The 20611-nt window shown below is 45.2% G+C and overlaps 1 protein-coding gene across 1 annotated transcript in view; it reads right to left on the reverse strand.

Annotated features, from left to right (window-relative positions):
* Window positions 1–579: 579 nt before the first annotated feature.
* LOC138737140 (TOG array regulator of axonemal microtubules protein 2-like) overlaps window positions 580–20611 on the reverse strand; it is a 91346-nt gene continuing 71314 nt past the window's right edge. The window contains exons 15-19 of the mRNA XM_069887706.1: window positions 19887–19987; window positions 15899–16097; window positions 11149–11365; window positions 7650–7736; window positions 580–3314 (exon numbers count right to left, since the gene is read on the reverse strand). Coding sequence (XP_069743807.1) covers window positions 3061–3314; window positions 7650–7736; window positions 11149–11365; window positions 15899–16097; window positions 19887–19987 — 858 coding nt within the window. The 3' untranslated portion in view covers window positions 580–3060. The remainder of the gene's footprint in view (window positions 3315–7649; window positions 7737–11148; window positions 11366–15898; window positions 16098–19886; window positions 19988–20611) is intronic.

Below are 20611 nucleotides of genomic sequence, written 5' to 3' on the forward strand. Positions count from 1 at the left end.
GGTATTCAGGCTTCATAAACAGCAGAAGGAGGTGCCTCTTCACCTAGGCAACTCTTGCTCCATCTGGGGAAGAGACTGCAGACCTTTTCTTTGTCACCTCCGAACCACACAAAGCCTGATGCAAGTTAGCCTCAATCCCAAAACACGTTCAAAGAGGAGATTCATACTGGAGCTTGGTTCATTTTGCAAACACCTTGATGAAGGGCTCAAGCCTGAAACGATAGATATGCATCTTTATCTTTGCTAATATAAAGTACGCTTTTTGACCTGCTGAATTTCTCCAGCGTTGTGTTTTTACTTCAACCACAGTGTATGCAGACTTTCCTGTTTTACCTTTCGTACTTTTGACACTTCGCTGAAGTGCCTTTGGCACTCGAACCTTGTGCACGTATAATGGAACCAGCCCAGTTCATTCATCCTTAACTCGCAGTTTCCAAAGCCTGACTTTGTCAGCCCACTTAGATCCAATTGTACCAATTTTTAAAAAAATGCTTAAATCATTATAAATGTTTACAATAAAGACAGGAATATGCTAGATGGTTCCAATAAGTTATATATTATTCTATAAAATATCTCTAACAAATAAAGCCAAATGAAACATCAGTTACACATCTTTATATTATGAGGAAGTCCTGGAATGTTAAAGTGACTGAGGAAGATTTCATTTCTTCCACATAATTAAATCCTCCTAATGGGGAAACCTCATCACTTGCAGAGGAAATTTCCAACCAGTCTGTTTCAGTGGAGAGAGTGGGCCAGTGTTCCTGCGTTTGTTCCAGTACACAAATTCTAAAGATGGACTTGAATGTAGAGGGCCCTTTGGTTGAGTGAATTCACCATCGAGTCAGAAAGAACATGGCAGAGACTTCAGCACATGACTCAAATGAGTGTAAAATACACTGACCAATGAATCACTTTCCTTCAGTTCATTGTTTACCCCTTAACTTCTAGACTAATTAGGTACTATTTCAGGTCACAGTGAAATTTCTAAGGGATCTACCAATCCTCCACTGTATCCTATGGAGCACCATGTCACTTGAAAGCTGACAGAGTAATAACCCAAAATCGCAATGATCACAAACTGGTAAAGTTGGCTGAATGTTAGATGACGTTTATTATAAGGCAAATATTTTGGCCAAATTCAGGTACCATTTCAATGCAAGCACCTTTGTTAACAAAGGAACAACAGTAGTAAAGTGCATTGATATGATAGGCGTGGGTATTTGGGGTGTATATAAGAGTAGTGTGAATGTGCTTCTGCATTGACGTGTGGGTGTGAAGGAATGGAGGAATGAGACCGGGCAAGGGCGAGATGAGGGGTGGGCGTGCGTGTGCATAGGGTGCATGTGCGTAGGGTGCATGTTGTTATGGACCATGGACAGTTTAATTTCTGACCAGGGTCGGTGACTGACTGTACAGCAGGAGAAAGGAATGCACTCTGTGTGGAGTGCTGGAGCAGCGAGCTGGGAGAGTGAACAGCTGAGTGGAGCGCAAGAGCCTCATGCTGAAGCCGTTGGGCTCGCTGAGAGTGTGCCTCCTGCTGTCCACCCTCCTCCTCCAATCAGGAGTGCCAAAGACATGCTGCAGTTAAACCATCCAGTGCGCTGAGGAACGAACTGTCAGTGTGTTCACCTGGCAGCTCCAGCGAAAAGGCAGGAGGCTAAGCTGCTCTGTTCACGGGTGCCAGCACTGCTGTTCTGCCAGCAGATTTTACTCTCTGATTCCCAGAGTGTGTGTCTGACCTGTCCCCTTTCGGGAAGTGGACTTTGTGTGACAAAAGTCACTTGGTATAATCCAAGGCAAGGTTTTGGCGGAGAAGACCGTGTGACAGAGGGTCACCTGCTGCAACCCCAAAGAGGGCTTTGGAGGTGTGGACTTCGTGCTAGTGACTAGGAGGCCACTGAGAGAAACTCCCCTGTGAGAAAACTGAAGGTGGTCATTACCACACAAGAAACTAAGGAAAATCTCCTGTACTCACCTGCCAAGGTCATAAGGTCTGTTCAGTGTCAACAGTCATCTCTCACATTCAACTCAAAGATCTGTGCGCCACTGAACTTAGACATTAAAGCCTGGAGACCAGATATGTGGACTGTTCTTTTGATGGATTTACTTGATGAGACTGATTTTTGGGTTTTGTTTTGGGAGTTTATTTTGGGGCACTTGAGGTTAGACTGTAATGGTCTGAGTATTTTTTTCACATACACACTATAAATATCCATTGTTAGAATATAGTTGCCATAAAAGCTTATGTTTGGGTGTTGAATTTATTGAGATAATTATATTATTGACAATTGTTAATAAATTTTGATGCATCTTTCAATTTGCTGCTGGTGGGGCGTAAAAGTGTGGGTAGGGGGTGTGTGTGTGTGTGTGTGTAGGGGCAGTGTGTGTGCGCGTGAGGGGTTTGTGTGTGCACGTAGGGGCAGTTCGTGTAGGGGCGGTGTGAGTGCGTGTTGTGGGTTTATGTGTGCTTAGGTGTGTGCGTAGGTCCGGAGTGAGTGTGCTTAGGTGTGCATGCAAGGGCAGAGAGTGTCTGTGCAAGGGCAAAATGCGTTTGTGTAGTGGGAGAGTGCTTGCATGTGCATGGGTATGTAGGGGCAGATTATGCGCACAGGGGTGGAGTATCTGAGGGTGTCAAGGATGTGTGTGCGCGTTTAGGGATGGGATGTGTGTTTTTAGTGTGTGTAAATGTAAGTGTGTGCCATTAGGTGTGAAAGGGGAAGTGAATGGTGAAGGTATTTTTGGACTGAGAGTGCTCTTGCATGCCTGTCAAGTCTGGTTTGACAAGCTCATAGGGGATCCACCACCTGAGTGTCCCGCACCAGCAGTTCCCACACCTCAATGGTGCCCAAAGCTCATCCATCAGTAAATCCTTTCACATGCTACTGAGGGATGATCGGTCTCTCATTGCTACTGGCTGCCTCAGCTGTCAGTCAGCTCACAATTTATTTCTCTATACCATCTTTGGCATGTTCAGAAACAAAAATCAATGGGTAAAGAATATAAATGAGAACATCCCTTTTTTTCTGATTACCCCTTGCAGTTGGATCTATAACCTGATTAGAGTTCCTTCTCTGTCAGATCCCAGAGGGTCTTGATTACGTGCGCTGGCTGACTTTGTGCATACTCCTGGAGTCCGGTGCCCATCCGCTGGTGCAGACTGGAAGCCAGCTTGGCGGTCGCCGCCCGCATGTTGCCGCTCCCACCTTTAATTACGCCGTTGCCGCTCATGTTGCCCAGCAGGTACCAGAGCACGGGCAAGACATACCTCTCTACTGTTTGAGGCTTCCGTTCATACACCGGCAGCACCAGGACTGCAAGAAAGAAGCAAGGGTGTCAGGGGGTACAATGCCCTTACACCCTTCCCTTCCCACCCTCACCCCCCAACTTTGTACACCTGATGAAGCATGTAGAGGAATCTGGACCAGCTAGAAGGATGGGCTGAAAATGGCAGATAGAATTTAATGCAGACAGGCGTGAGATGTTGCATTTTGGAAGGACAAACCAAGGTAGGACATACATGGTAAATGGTAGGGCACTGAGGATTGTGGTAGAACAGGATCTGGGAATACAGATACACAATTCCCTGAAAATGGCATCACATGTGGATAGGTCCCATCGGGAACTGTGAGAGTGGCCTGTTACAGGAGCAGAGAAGCCTTTAAAAAGCAGTGGGAGAGGTAGGCGCTCTTTTCATTTCCTTCCATTGGTCAATTAGCTGTAGCCAATAAGAAGCAGGGAAGCTCAAGTGGAGTGGGCAGTATGTGAATGCCCCAGTGTAGAAGTGTGGCTTTGAGGCTTTGGTTCACAAGGCTTCATTGAGCAAAGGCCGAGGAGAAGGAACAGAAGTTGAGGCAAAGCAAGAACAGATGTTTCTAACTTTTTGCTCTTGAATAATGTGATAGTACAGATTCTATCACCAATGTGTATATGTACCGATTGTAGTGTAGGATAACTGTGATTGGCTGAGAGCATAGCCAAGCCTACTGGCAGGTCTTAAAGGATTGCTCCTAGCCAGACCAGGTCATTCTGGACTGGTCAACCTACATGTGATATGCTCCAGTCTTCTAGTTAATAAAAGCCTTGGTTTGGATCAACAAGTCTTTGATTCTTTCGACGCACTCTACAAATAAACAGTGGAAATGGCAGCCAGGGCAGGAAGATGCTCCTCTTGCAGAATGTGGATAGTCAGGGAAGCCAGCAGTATCCCTGATTACTCCATCTGTGAGAAGTGCATCCAACTCCAGCTCCTGACAGACAGTGTTAGGGAATTGGAGCTGGAGTTGGATGAACAGTGGATCATTCAGGAAGCTGAGTGGGTGATTGACAGGAGTTGCAGGATTACAATCACACCTAGGAAGCAGGAGGAAAGTAGCTGGGTAACAATCAGGAGAGGGAAAGGGTATAGGCAGGCAGCGCTGGGTATCTCTGTGACCATTCCCTTCAGCAACAAGCATAACTGTTTGATACTGGAGATGGGGGGTGGGGTGAGAGATGACCTATCTGGGCCAGGCAACAGCCAAACCAATAGCACCATGGTAGGTTCTGAGCCTCAGAAAGGGAGGGTGAAGTCAGATAGAGTGATAGTCACAGGGGACCTTATAGTCAAGGCAACTGATAGGAGATTCTTAGGCTGCAAAACACTGTTACCTCCCGGGCGCACGGATCCAGGATGTCTCCGAACGGGTGCAGAATACTCTGAAGGGGGAGGGTAATGAGCCAGAGGCCGTGGTACATATTGGTACCAATGACATAGGCAGGAGTAGAGTAGAGGTCCTGCAAAGTAAGTTTAGGGAGTTAGGAAAGAGGCTGAAGAGCAGGACTTCCAAGGTGGTGATCGCTGGATTACTCCCAGTACCACAAGCTGGGGAAGGTCAGAACAGAAAGATAGTGCAGACAAACGTTTGGCTGAGGAGATGGTGCAGGGGCCGGTGGAAACTTTTCTGGGGAAGGGGTGACCTGTACAAATGGGAGGAGTTGCACCTGAACTCGAATGGAAACCAATATGATGGCAGGGATTTTTGGTAATGCAGTTGGGGCTGGCGGCAGGGTGGTGGGGGGAAGGGGCGGTGGTTAAACTAGATTCACAGGTGGGTGGGAACCAAAGTGAAGAAGCAGAGGAAGAGGTGGTTGGCACAGAAGGAGGAAGTGGGGGGAGCTGATAGGGAATTTGTGTGGAAGGACAGGCAGATAATGCAAAATTGAAGCCATGGGGACGCATTGCAAGGCAAAAAGGACACCAAGACAAATGTAACAAATATAGGATTGAAGGGTTGAGGGTTGAAGGGATTGCTTAGAGTCGAAATGCATAGGAATTTCTTCAGCCAGAGGGTGGTAAGTCTATGGAATGTGTTGCCACAGGTGGTTGTGGAGCCCAGGTCATTGGGTGTATTTAAGATAGAGACTGTTCGGTCTTGATTAGCCAGTGCATTAAAGATTATGGAGAGAAGGCCGGGCAAAGGGGCTGAGTGAAAAAAATGTATTTGCTCATGATTTAATGGCGGAGCAGACTCGATGGGCTAATAGCGTATTTCTGCTGTTATGTCTTGTGGTCTTATAAAGAGAACTTTTGGTGCATTTGACCTTCATAAATCAAGTATTGAGAATAGGAGTTGGGATGGTCTGGTAAAGTTGTACAAGACATTGGTGAGGCAAAATTTGGAGTATTGTGTGCAGATTTGATCACTTAACTACAGGAAAGATATCAATAAGATAAAAAGAGTGCAGAGAAGATTTACTAGGACTTGAGGGACTGAGATACAGGGTTTGGACTTAATTCCCTGGAGCGTAGAAGAATGAGGAAGATTTGATAGAGGTGTATATAGATAGATTAATTGCAAGTAGACTTTTCCACTGAGGTTATGTGAGATATAAACCAGAGGACAGGCTAAGGGTGAAAGGGGAGAATTTTAGGATGAATATTAGGGAGAACGTCTTCAAATAGAGAGTGGTGGAAGTGTGGAACAAGCTGCCCGCTGAAATGGTAAATGCAGGCTCCATTTTAACATTTAATGAAAATTTGGACAGATTCATGGATGGGAGGGGCATGGATGGATATTGGCAGTGGGATGAGGCAGAATAATAGTTTAGCACAGACCAGTAGGGCCAAAGGGCCTTTTTTCTGTGCTGTAATGTTCCATATCTCCCTTTCCTACTTTAGTTTCGAAACGTTAACTGGTGATTTCTATCCATGGATGCTGCCTGGCTCGCTGAGTCCTCCTTTGTTCTCTCACCCCAGTGGCCAGCTCAGATCCAAATCGCGATAGCTTGAGATGTACAATTAGATTGATCACTTTGGTCTTAAATTTCTCTAGACAATTTCCCATTGATGTCCTCAAAGAGTTAAATTGGAGACACACAGGGGACTGCAGATGTTGGAATCTGGTGCAAAAAAAACAATCTGCTGGAGAAACTCAGCAGGTCGAGCGGCATCAGTGGGAGTAGAATGGCTGGCATTTCTGATTGGAATCTTTGATGAAAGGTTTGGCCCAAAATGTCAACCATTCTTTTCCTCTCACTGATGCTGCTTGACCACTGAGTTCCTCCAGCAGATCATTTCTTGTCATAGTTACATTATTACAGTGATCAGGTATGACACGAGTCCAAATCCCACCACAGTTCCTGGGGCATTTAAAATCAAATTATTAGCTTCATTCACATTAAATATCTTTCAAATATCAATGGTGATCATGAAACTACTGAATAATTACACATGGTTAGACCATAAGATATAGGAGCAGACATAGGCCATTCAGCCCATTGAGTCTGCCCCGCCATTCCATCATGAGCTGATCTATTCTCTCACTCAGTCACATAACCTTTGATATCTTGGCTATTCAGATACCCATCAACCTCTGCCTTAAATACACGCAGCGAGTTGGCCTCCAGACCGTGGCAGCAAATTCTGGTTAAAGAAACTCCTCCACATCGGTTTTAAACATCCTTCCATCGGTTTTAAACATCCTTCCATCCTGAAGTTGTGCCCTCTTCTCTTTGACTCCCCAGCTTTTTGCCACATCTACATCGAGCGGCTCCAATAGCTCAGTGGTTAGAGCACTGGCATTGTGAACCAGGGGTTTATTCCTCGCTGGTGCTGGACAAGGTGGTAACTCTCCGTCTTCCTCACAGTAAACAAAATTAAAGAGCTTCACATATTATACATTCAAAATGTAGTATTACACGACAACAATGGAACCTTCACCTTTACTCTGTCCAGGTTCACCAATATATTTTAGTGAAACTTCACGATCTGATATCTGGGCCGTTCCAGACCCATTATAACAGTCCCCTGAATTGTCTCCACAAACTATTCAGGTTGAAGCAAAGGTCTTAACCTGTGAATGAAGAAGGAAAATAAACCACTCCTCCATTTGCATTGTTAGCAATTTTATGATATCCGTTGTAAAATAACTTACAGCGCGGATGTTAGCCACTCGGCCTATCAAATTTATGCCTGTTCCATATCAAACAATTCTGTCAGACCCATTCCCCCACACTTTCCTCACTGCTCTACACGCAACTTCATCACTCTTACTTTTGTCTTGCAGTCCCTAAAGGGTTCTGTTTCAATTATAGGTAGCTTGGGAAGAGTAACCTCTAACTCTGATATAGAAATACACTCTTGTCTCGTCTTCTTCCCGCTCACTCACCTGCGAGTCGTTCCGTGATGTCCTGCCTCGCCCGGCCACTGATGAATTGCACTCTACTGGCGAAGGGCTGAAGCAGCAGCAAGTTGTCTTCACAGAGAGAGAGAGAGGGAAAAAAAACAATGGCAATGGATGTTACAGGTCCATGGATCAGGTTATTGATCAACCAACAGAGAAAGGGAGACAGAGAGATACCCAGCAAATGTCAAGAGATCAACAGTGCAGTGATGATATATGTGAGGGCAGCGGGACTGAACCCTCAAACTTTAAGTGCCTCTGGTGGGGGGCCACAGCTTGTTAAGTGCACCAGACTCCTTGCCCACCTCTTTGCTATAGTCACCATAGACTGATTTTGTGAAACTGATAGGCTTTTATTGACTATAGTCTGAAGCACCAACCAACCTCATTGGTTGATCATGGCAGGAAGACTGAGGTGCATGTAAGGGGTAATGGGTAGGATCGGTCTTGGGAGGCATGTATACCCGGCAATAGCCAATCATAGTATAACAGCGGTTTACCACATCACCCAAGTTGGCCAAGAATATAGGGTATTACTGAGTTTGATCCCTGATGTTCTTATTGACACAACCAATAGCACTTAATAGCCTGAATACGCCGGGGATTGTCTGATCTTGGAAGCTAAGCAGGCAAATGACTGGTCAGTATTTGGAGGGGAGACCACCTGGGAACACCAGGTGTTGTAGGTTTCTGTGAGGGGCATTGGACAAAGTGGAAACTCTCTGTCTGCCTTACAGTAGACAAAAGTTGAAGAATTTCATATATGTTATATTTTAAATGTAGTATTTTGTGATGATAATAATGGAACCTTTACCTTTAGAACCAATAAAACAAGACAACAGGTATCCTTAATATCTACTGCACAATGGCTGTTCAGCCCATTGTGTCAAGGCTAACCAACAAGAGCTACTGAGACCAATCTGACTTTCCAGCCCTCAGTCTGTTCCGTCCCAGTTTGCAGTACCCTATACTAGAGATATAACCTGTTGATCTGCTTGCAGAAGAGTGCTTCTCGCTTTACCAGGTATTCTGTGACAAGTAAGCATTAAGTGCTAATCTGGACACTGTGCCAATTCAGTGAGCGTTTTTGCTTCCACCACCCTTTCAAACTATGAGATCCAGACACAAAGCAGTTACAAAGGGGTACAAGTTGGTACAGTGATTGGTCAACAATCCGACCAACAGAAATAAGCTGACCAGTGGAGCTCCGCAGGGATCTTTTCAGGGACCCCTGCTCTTTGTGACCTGGACGAAGAGGCAGAAGTGTGGGTCAGTAAGTTTGCAGATGATACGAAGGTTGGAGGTGCTGTGGATAGCGCTGACGGTTGTTGTAGGTTACCACAGGATAGAGACAGGATGCAGAGTTGGCGGAAAAGTGTCAGATGGAGTTCAATCCAGATAAGTGTGAGGTGATGCATTTTGGAAGTCAAACTTGAAGGCAAAGTACAAGGTTAATGGTCAGATACTTAACAGTGGGGAAGGACAGAGGGACCTTGAAGTCCAAATCCATAAATCTTTCAAGGTTGCTGCACAGGTTGATAGAATAGTTGAGAAGGTCCATAGGCTTCAATTGTTGGGGGAGTGAAATCATGAGTCATGAGGTAATGTTGCAGGCTCCAGAAACCACACTTCAGAATTGTGAATCTAGAATTTATTTAGAATTGTGTTCAATTCTGGTCACCTCATTACAGGAAGGATGTTGAAGCTGTGGTGAGGGGGCAGAGGTGATTTACCAGGATCTTGACAGGATTACAAAATATGTCTTATGAGGCAAGGTTAGCAGAGCTGGGGCTCTTCTCTTTGGAGTGAAGAAGGACGAGAGGAGACTTAATAGAGGTCTACAAGATGTCGAGATAAGGTAGACAGCACCTTTTCCCCAGGTCAGGAGTAACAAACACCAAAGGACATCTGAACAAAGTGAACGAAAGAAAGTTTAGGGGAGACATCAGGGGTAAGTTGTTGTTTGTTTTTTTTAAAAAACACGGAGTTGTGGGGGCCTGGAAGGTATTGCCATGAGCAGTGGTGAAGGCTGGTAAAAATAGGGGCTGGCACAAATAGACAGATACGTGGATAAAAGAAAATAGAGAGTCATGAAGTAGGGAGGGTTCGGAATATATAGACCAGCACAACATTGTGGGCCAAATGGCTTGTTCGATAATATTCAATGTTCTCGAAGGGAAAATAGCAAGAAAATCAAGAATGGTGGAGCTCTGAGATGCAGGGTAGACCTTTCAGATTCACAAAGAGCTGGTATACAGGCACAGAGAGTAATGAGGAGAGGCAAGAGAATGATGGTAGTCATTCCTTGTGGAGTTTAATACGTTGGTGAGGTTATGAGTCTATTTTGCAGAGCATTTGGTGAGACAATATCTGAAATATTGTGTGTTCCACGAGTGTTAAATTTAATCTGATCAGGTAACGGGGTAAATATTCAATGGTCAGCCAATGCTTTCAGTCGGGATTGTGAAGTATTGTTGCTGCTCTATAAAACTCTGGTTAAACCACAAATGGAGTATTGCATTCAATTCTAGTCACCTCATTACAGGAAGGATGTAAACGCTTTAGAAAGGGTGCAGAGGAGATTTACCAGGATGTTGTCTGGATCGGAAAACACACCTCATAAAGCAAGGATGACAGAACTAGGGCTTTGCATTTTGGAGTGAAGGAGGATGAGAGGTGACTTAATAGAGGTCTAAAAGATTACAAGGGGTCTACAAGGGCGGCACGATTGGCATAGCGGTTAATGCAACACCTTTACAGTGCCAGCAATCGGGACCGGACTGGGGCTCAAGTCCCGTGCTGTCTGCAAGGAGTTTGTATGTTCTCCTTGTGTCGGCCTGGGTTTTCTCCGGGGAGGAGCCTGTTTTTTTTCCTTCCCACCATTCAAAATATACCAGGGCTGTAGGTTAATGGGGTGTAAATTAGGCGGCATGGACTCGTGATCCAAAATGGCCCGTTTCCATGCTGTATGTCTAAATATTTTGAAAAAAGATTATGAGAGGCAGGCAGCATCTTTTTTCCTGGACCCGACAATAGTAAGTACCAGAGCACATCAGGTGAGTGGAGGAAAGTTTAGGGGAGACATCAGAACTAAATTATTTTTGCATAGAGAGTGGTGGGTACCTCAAATACATGGCTGGGGATGGTGGGGAGGCTGGTACAATAGGAACATTCCAAAGACGTGGATGCAAGGAAAATAGAGGGTTATGGGTGTGAGGTAGGGAAGGGTCCGATGGTTGTGGAGTGGGTCAGCAGAACATCATGGAGCGAAGGGTCTGTAATGTTCTATGTTCTCATTCAGCCATGATCTTATTGAATGATAGTGAAGGCTGAATGGGGCAGATAGCCAACTCCTGCTCCTATTCTATATGTTCTTAAATACGTTGATGATAATTTATGACTGGATCATTTTTCTTCAATGAGGCAGTGGTCAATTTTACTCCGGCATCACACACTCATACCCCACACAGTACTCGAGTCCTACCAATATGATCAATCAGTGTATCAAGGACTTGCACAGCCGCAGTGTAGATGCCCGTGTTCTTCGAGTTCAAGTTGTCAGTGACGGTGGCGACCGTCAAATGTAGGACCCGATGCAAGTCATCCTTCAGCGCAGGGATCATGGTCACCAAGGACTGAAGGGCAAACTGGTTCACCTTCTTATTGGGGTCCTGGAGCCGTGGGGTAAAGGCATCAAAAATCTGAAAGATTGAAAAAGTGGTATTAGAGACTGAGGGGCCCAGCAAACAGAGGGGAATTCGCTCCATGTGCCAAAGTTTCTTCAGAGTCCATGCTCTTCCCTTCCCTGCAGGACATTTGTGAACCTATTTGAAGATCATGTGGGAGGAAATACTGGATCGGCTAAATGAGACAGAAATTCTGAGAAAGCATAAAATTCTGCACATGCTGTGATTGTAGTAAAAACACAGGAACCCAGCAGGTCTCACAGTGTCCATATGAGGTGAAGATACAATAAAATCCCCATTATCTGAAATTCAAACACCGGCAGCCTCAAGCATCTGGCAAAAACATCGAAGAATATAAAAAATATGCAAGTTTAAAATGGTCACGCCTCGCCATTAGTTCACTAAACATGTAAAATGCAATCTGAAGCAACCGGCAAATTCATTTATCTGACATCTGCCAATCCCCATAGGTGCCAGATACCCGGGTTGGGGTTTTATTGCATATGACTGACATTTTGGGCCTGAGCCCTTCCTCAAGGTATGAGTAAAAAGCAGGCAGGTTCCTGAATTAAACAACTGGGGAGGAGTGCAGACCCACAGACAGAAGGTATGGATGGGACACAGGAGAGAGGAAAGGTGAGAATTAATTGGGGGAAGGGGTCTTGTTTGGGACTGTGGAAGCAGAGCATGGGGAAAGGAGGCAGAGGGGGATGGAGGAAAATAGACACAGGGAAAGATGGGGATGGGGGGGGGGGAGCTAACAGAAGGAAGGGCTCAGGCCTGAAATGTCTGTAATATACCTTTACCTCTTTACCCACTGAGATCCTCCAGCATTTCAGAGCTTTTACAGAATTTCAGAGGCCTGCTTCAATTCTTCCCTCTTCAGTTAGGCAGAAACTATCCACGACATGGTGGGGGGGGACCACTTTGAGGTGGATGGGACCACCCGATTATTTTCCTCATAAGACAGTTGAATGAAATTGGGTCAAGTGATCATTTTCACTCACTGCATCAAGAAATATCAAAAACAAAATAACAACACCATCATTTTTATATCTGAAATACTGCTTCAGTGAAATGTTTGGGGCTCAGCATCTTTGTGTCCAATAATAAGTAGTGCAGAACACAGAACTGTATGGCACAGGAACTGGCCCACGTCTGCACTGAACATGATGACCAAGTTACCCTAAAACTCTGCTCCTTGCACATGATACAGATCTCTTTATTCATACATCTGTTTATAAACCTCTTAAATGCTACCATTATATCTGCTTCCACCATTACTCCTGGCAGGCCTTTCCTGCACCCCCCCCCCCCCACCACTCTCTGCACTGCACATCTCCCTTAAATTTCCCATTCCAACCTTAAAAGCATGTCCTCAAGTATGTGACATTGTTTGTGACTGTCCCATCAATACCTCTCATAATTTTATAAACTTCTGTCAGGTGTCCTCCAAGTTTGTCCCTCCTCTCCCCACAGCTCAACCCCTCCCTCTCTTGCTCAACATGCCCTGAACCTTTCCAAAACCTCCACACCATTTCTGTAATTGCACACAGTATGTAATAAGTGAAACGCTATTACGGTGCCAGTGACCCAGGTTCGAATGCTGCACTGCCTGTAAGGATTTTGTACTGCATGGTTTCCCCTGGGTGTTCCAGTTTCCTCTGACCATTCAAAATGTACGGGGTTTCCAGGTTAATTGAATGCAATTGTGCTGCAACAGGTTTCAATAGCCGGAATTGGCTTCTATCGTGTTGTAAATGTTTTTTTGTGTGTAAATATTCTGAGTGCAGCCTAACCAAAGTAGCTCCAACATGACATCCTTAGTTTTATGCTCAAACTTTTACTGAATTTATATTCACCAGGACCCCAGTCTATGGTCCTTCCACAGTAAGACCTAGAAGGCACCTGAACAGCCTATCAAATTTGTGCCAGCTCTCAGAATAATCCCATCAGCCCATTCGGCCATTAATTTCCATATGCAGCAAAACCCCCAGTATCCTATGGGGATTAGTAGATGTCAGACAAGTGATTTTTCAGGTTGCTTGAGATTGCATGTTCCATAATTGGCAAACTATCTGCTGGGGGGGGGGGCGCCAATTTTAAACTTTGATATTTTTTACCTATTTTGTTTCCTGCAATATTTTTGCCAGTTGCTAGAATTCTGGATAATGGGGATTGTACTGTAGCTGTTAGAATTCTGGATAACGGGGATTGTACTTTAGTTGCTAGAATTCTGGATAACGGGGATTGTACTTTAGTTGCTAGAATTCTGGATAACGGGGATTGTACTTTAGTTGCTAGAATTCTGGATAACGGGGATTGTACTGTAGATGCTAGAATTCTGGATAATGGGGATTGTACTCTAATTTGTTGTGTCTGCTATGCCCATCAAATCCCTTCAGTTCTCACCAGCCACTTACACCAATTAAAGACAGGCAGTGGGAGTCGGGCCTGCAAGTGGGGTGGGGGGGGGGGGGGTGGGGAGGAGATCACAGAGTTCCTATTTGTTTCTCCTATTCCAAGTGAAACATTAGGCAGCCAGTCCTCTCCTCTTGCATGAACCACAAAGGCTGTGACCATCTTCCAATCTGGGCTTCTTGCCAGCTTGTCCTGTTCAAGTTCCAGCTGCTCTTGTTGGCTGAAACACTTTCAAGTGATCTCTGCTTCTCTCTCTCTCTCACTCTGAGACTGTTTGACTCTCTCTACTTGCAAAACCACGTGACCCTCTTACAACAGCAAATTCTCCCTTCAGACAGCGGCAGCTCCAGCCTGCTCTTTCATCTGTTGCCTTGGTAAACAATATTCGATTAGTGACGTCTTTTGAGCCCTCTTCAAAGCTCTTGCAAAAAAGTGTGAGAAGATCTCAAATAAGATCTGTTTTAAAGTTTTTGCATGTGACCTGCTCTAACAAACCTTTCCCATTTTATCACCCAGAAATATGTGTATATACTCTGTCACAGTGTTATCTGGTTGAAGGGCGGCCAGACGGAATACAAGGCGATTTTCCTCCATTTTGTGGGTGACCTCAGTTTGGTTGTGCACGAGGGCATGAATAGACACGTCGATATGGCAATGGTCCTGTGGAATTGAAATTGCTGACCACTGGGAGGTCCTTGCTGTTGTAGTAGACATTGCAAAGGTGCTCAACGGAAAACGTCTCTCAGTCTCACCAATGTAGAGGAGACTACAACAGCAGCAGATGACCCCTGTAGATTCGCAAGTTGAAGTGTTGCTTCACTTATAATGACTGTTTGGGGCCCTGAGTGGTGGTTAAGGGAGGAGGTGAGGCATTTCTTGCAGTCACAGGGATAGATACGGAGGGAGCAACACTGGGACTCCCTTATCCACTCATTTCTTCCCACAAGAGAGCGGCACCTACGGAAAGTGGAAAGGGGAGGAGAAAGGAAGATGCGTCTCAAGGGGAATCCTATCCTATATCCCAGGACACTGCTCTATTTCATGGTCCCTGGAGTGCCATGAGTCAGTGTTATTATGGTCTCTGGACAGCTTTATTTTCAGACCAGGGACAGGACTGGATACACAGCAGGAGAGAGAAGAGAGCGTGCGCTGTGGGAAGCGCTGAAGCAGCGTGCTGAGAAAGCAAACAGCTGCTCAGAGTACGGGTGCCACGCCTTGGGAGAAACGACAACTGTCAGGAGCGCAAGAGCCCCACACTGAAGCTGGTGGGCTCGTGGAGAGCGTGCCCGCTGTTGTCAACCCCCCTGTCCACCAATCAGGAGAGCTGAAGGCATGCGCTGGGGCAGCTGAAGAGCTCAGCGTGCCACGTTTGAACAGTTAGTCGGACGATCAATCTGTGTGTGCTCAGCCTGCAGCTTCAGTTAGAAAAAGGAGGTTGAGCTGCCTGGGTCCGCGGATGCCAGCACTGTTATCCTGACAGTAGTTCGTGACGTTCTGACACCCAGACTGTGCCCCTCTCCAGTCCCCCTTTCAAGAGGTGGATGTCATGTGGCACGTCAATTGACAACCCAAGACAGAGTTTTCGAGGAGAAGACTTGTGTGACAGTAGGTCACTTGGCAACCCTAAAAAGGGCTTCAGAGGTGCGGACCTCGTGTTAGTGACTAGGAGGTCACTGTGTGAAAATTCCCCTGTGAAAGATTAAAGGTGGTCATTACCACATTAGAAACTCAAGAAAGTCTCTCATGTTCCCTGCTAAGGTCGTAACTCTGCAGTGATAACAGGCATCTCTCTGCAAGACAAACGAAAAGATCTGTGGACAACTAAATGAAGAAATCCACAACTGGAGACCAGATGCTATGGATTGTTCTTTTGATTGACTGACTTGGAGTTTTGTTTTGGGAGTTTTATTTTGGGTTTGGACTGTAATGGTCTTGGGGGGGGGGGGTTTCCCCACATACAGATTATAAATATCTGCTGTTAGTATATAAAGGCTTATGTTTGGGTGCTAAGTTTGTTGAGTTAATTCTGCAATTGACAATTGTTAAAAAATTTTGAGTTAAACTTAACCCATCTGTTTATGAATCACTCAATTGCTGCCGGCAAGGAGTAACAGTGTCCAGACTTACGTCCACTATGTTGGAGGTGACGAACCTCGGGTAGGTCTCACAGTGCTGTAGCAGCAGTGAAATGCCTTGCATTCTCTCCTGGAACTCCTTGGCAGTCAAAGTCTTGCTCAGCTGCTTCACTCGTTCCATCGTGTCTACACGACGCTGGCTCAGCCTCTGAGGGACCAATCTCGACTCCCATGGGGCGTCATGCTCTGGCCTGTAGATTAAAAGACCGATGAACTGCTCAGACATTGATGAAGAGCTCATGCTGAGTTTCTCCAGCATTTGCGTTTTTAACTACAATCACAGGGTCCGCAGATTTTCACGTTTCCTTTTGGAGATGAACTGCAATGCTGTAAGTCTCTGATAATTCGTCAACAGCATCTCTGACCCCTGTGACCTCTACCTTCAGGAATAACAAGGTGTGGTGGTACACCACCAGCCTACTGCAGGGAGCAACCTCTGTACCTGCAGGAGTGTAAGGGGACAGGACAACACCTGGCCGGCTGCCCCCAAATGATTCACGATAAAAGTCAACACTTCCCTCAACTGAATGTGGCAAATGTGTGCAACAATTGGGGCGGCACGGTAGATGTGATGATTAGCACAACACTGTGACTGTGCCAGCGATCGGGACCAGGGTTCAAATCCGCGCTGTCTGTAAGGACTTTGTACGTTCTCCCCATGTCTGCGTGGGTTTTCCCCGGGGGCTCCGGTTTCTTCCAACCCTACAAAACGTACTGGGAGCTTGTCGGTCAATTGGGTGGCACCGGCTCGTGGGGCGAAATGGCCTGTCACCGTGCTGTACGTCTAAATTTTTTAAAAATTTACTTTAATGTAGTTGAATCCCGGAGGTATATTTTGAACAAAATAGTATTTTTAGCTATAAAAATGTCACTGAGCATCAAAAACTGGCCATAGACCAGGTTTCAATGAGAGTTGGAAGTAAATCATGAAAATCTGTAGACACCGTAGTTGAAGTAAAAACACAAAATGCTGGAGAAGGTCAGCAGGTCAAACAGCGTCTGTTATGTAGCAAAGGTAGAAAGTAAAGGTCCCAGCACCTCCTCTTCGTCCGCAGCAACAGTGACCTCCCAGTAGCCAACCATTTCAATTCTGAGTCCCACTCTTGCGCTCATGTCTGTCCATGGCCTTATGCACTGTCCCACCCAGACCACCCGCAGACTGGAGGAACAACACTTTATTTTCCATCTGTGCGCCCTCCAGCCACATGGCATTAACATCGACTTCTCTGCTTTCTGTTAACTTGCTTGCCTTTTCTTTCCCCTCCCCTTTCCAGTTCTTCCCTCCACCCAGCCACCCCTCCTCGCCCTCATCACTGCTGTCCCCTCCCGCCTTCCTCCACCTATCATCTCCTGCCTTTACCACCCCCTCCCCCCTTTTTTTCCCGTAATTTGGGTGCCTGCTGACAATCTTCCATACCTTGATGAAGGGCTCAAACCTGAAATGTCGGTGATGTATTTTTACCTTTGCTACATAAAGGATATGGGTGATATTTGCCATTTTCTAATATTTCCCAATTTGTACTCCCCATACACCAAGATATTATGACATAAGACATCATGGTAACTATGGTAATGCTACAAACAACAATCTTTCTTAAAGGGATAATCACAAAATTAACAAAAATCAAAATAAAACACAAGGTTTTAACCTTTACAAACAACACTATTTGACCTGCGGAGTCTCTCCAGCATTGTGGTTTTAGTTCAAGAGTTGCATCAAAGATTTATCGGGTTTAAGAGCATGGAAACAGGCCATTTGGCCACACCAACCATTGATCACCCATCTACATTCATCCCATCTTCCAGCACTTGACCCATAACCTTCTGTACCGACATAGGAACATCGGAACATAGGAAGTAGGAACAGGAGTAGGCCAAAAATGGTCCATCAAGCCTGCTCTGCCATTCAATACGATCATGGCTGATCTAATTTATGACCTAACTCCACATACTTGCCTTCTCCCCATATCCCCTAATTCCTCTATCATGATTCACATGATTCACAATCCAGACTTTTCTTAAATACTGTCAGCAATTCTGCTTCCACTACTCCCTGAGGCAGTGCATTCGAGAATTTCACTGCTTAGTGCCAAGACAACTGAAGGTCACTTGCAGTGATTTTGGAAGCTGAGCATCATTCTTGCTCACTGCTTGATGCTTGCAATCAAAAATCAATTCCAGGTCAGGGAGAGGGAAGACTTTCACTGTTAAAATTCTTAATTTAGATTAAATTGAAATGAGTACAAAATAGGGAGAAAAAGAACACTGTTTAGAAGATAGCTAGAACATTACAGGCCCTTCAGCCCACAATGTTCTGCCAACCTATGGAAACCTTCCCATCAATCCAATCTTCCCTTACCTCTCACCCATAACTTTCTATTTTTCTTACATCCATGTGCCATCAAAGAGTCTTCTGAATGTCTCAATTGTACCAGCCTCCACCTCCACCCCTAGCAAATCATTCCAGTCCCCCACCTCTCTGAGTAAAAACTGACCTCTCATGGCTCCCCTGAACTTTCCTCCACTCACCTTAAAAAGATATCCTCTGGTATTTGCTATTGTCACCCTGGAGAAAAAGATGCTGACTGTCCACCCAATCTTATCTAAGTCTCGTCCATCCTTCGTCGCTCCAAAGAGAAAAGCCCAGCACCGTCAAATGTGCTTCATATGACATGTTTTCTAATCCAGGTAACATCCTGGTAAATCTCCTCGGCCCCATCTCCACAGCTTCTACATCCTTCCTGTAATGAGGTGACCAGAACTGAATGCAATACTCCAAGTTTGGTCTAACCAGAGTTTTTGGAGCTGCAACATTACCTAATGACTCTTGACTAATGAAGGCCAACACACCATATACTGTACCTTCCTGGTCAATTTTATCAGCTGTCTATAAGCACTTTTCAATAGGAATGGAAGCTGGGTCAGTGAAGAAGAGGTATCTGGCCCACAATAATAGATTTGTATCTTCTTGACAAGGAATAGTTTGGTTTTGTTACAGTTGTACAGGGTTGTCATCAGTCCACCGGAAATACTGTGCAGTTTTATTCCCATAATCTAGAAAAGGATGTGGCAGCATTGAAGGTAGTCCAGAGGAGAATCACCAGGCTAATTTCCATGTCGAAGTTGTCCTGTCAAGAGAAGCAAGACCATTTGGGCCAATGTTTCTTGGCGTTTAAAAAGAATGAGGGGTGACCTTATTCAAAAATATAAGAGCAGAAGAGAGCTTGGCAGGGGAGATGTTGAGCAAAATGCAATCTGTTGGATGAACTCAATCTGTCGAGCTTCATCAGTGGGTGAAAAAGAATCATCGATATTTCAGGCAGGAACCCTTCATCAAGACTGAGAGTGCAGAAGGGAGTTGTCCATTAATAATGGGGACAGGGTGGGAGGGGTTTGGCAGAGGACAGAAAAGGATTGGTGAACCAGGGAAGGAAGAGTGAAGGACAGATGTCAGACTAATGCTGCTTGACGCCGAGTTCCTCCAGCAGATTGTGTTTTGTTCCAGTTTTCAGAGTCTGCGGTCTCTCATGTGCTTCCAGAGTAGATGTGATGTTTTCTCTTGTGTGTCAATGGTCATAGCTACAAAATAAGTGGCTGGTCATTTAAAACTGAGTGGAATAGAAATTTCTACTCTCCGAGGCTAGTGGCTCTCTGGAATCCTCTGATCCTGTAGGTGGTGGAACCCAGATCATCAAATGTATTCAAGGTGGAGATAGATGAATATTTGAAATATTGAGGGTTATAGGGAACTGGCACAGAGTAGAGTATAGACCCAACATAGACCAGCCATGATCGCATTTAATGGTGGGACAGGTTTGAGAGACTTGGTGACTGGCATATTTGTGAAGACAATGATAAGAACAAATTAATGTTTGACTTTGGCCAGGTACTCTCCATTAAAGCCTCTACAGGAAGACAATTTAAAAATTCAAAGTTCACCGCTGCAAAAATGCTTGGTCTAGATTGAAGTTATATATCACCTTCCAGTGATAAGCACATCTTCCTGAGAATTTGAGGTGCTGTGGAACCTCGACCTCCGACCCTTTGGTGAGTGAATATCTGAGGAACCATCGCGAAGTCCCTGAACAACAAATAAAAACATTAATATTCAACGTTTCGATGATTTTGCACTCCCCAGTTAAGAGAGTGGGAGAGCCTTTTATAGATTATATAGTTGATCAAAGACTGTTAAGTCTAAGTCTTGGTAAGAGGTATCAACAAGATTCTGGGACCAAAGGAATGTCGGACATTTGCTCTTACAACTTAATATTGTCACTGACAAAAGGAGTTGTTTTGCCATCCACTTCCACCCACATAGAAGAGCAGCACAGTTAGCGGAGCTGTTAGTGCAACTCTATTACAATGCCAGTGACCCGAGTTCGAATCCCACGGTGTCTGAAAGAAGTTTGAACATTGTCCCTGTGTCTGCATGGGTTTTCTCCAGGTGGTCTGGCTTCCTCCCACTCTTCAAAATGTACGGTGTATTTGGGGGGCACAGCTCATGGGCTGGAAGGGTCTGTTACCATGCTGTATGTCTACATTTATATTATTTAGAATGTGCACTCCTGTATCAAAAGAACCAATAAGGCAGTCAAAGGAACCAATAAGGCAGCCAGTAGAATTGAATTATTTCCCTCGATCCATAGAACAATACAGCACAGAAACAGGCCCTTTTGGCCCTTCTAGTCTGTGCTGAACTCTTTTT

This window comes from Narcine bancroftii, chromosome 6, assembly GCF_036971445.1.
Source record: "Narcine bancroftii isolate sNarBan1 chromosome 6, sNarBan1.hap1, whole genome shotgun sequence".
NCBI lineage: Eukaryota > Metazoa > Chordata > Chondrichthyes > Torpediniformes > Narcinidae > Narcine > Narcine bancroftii.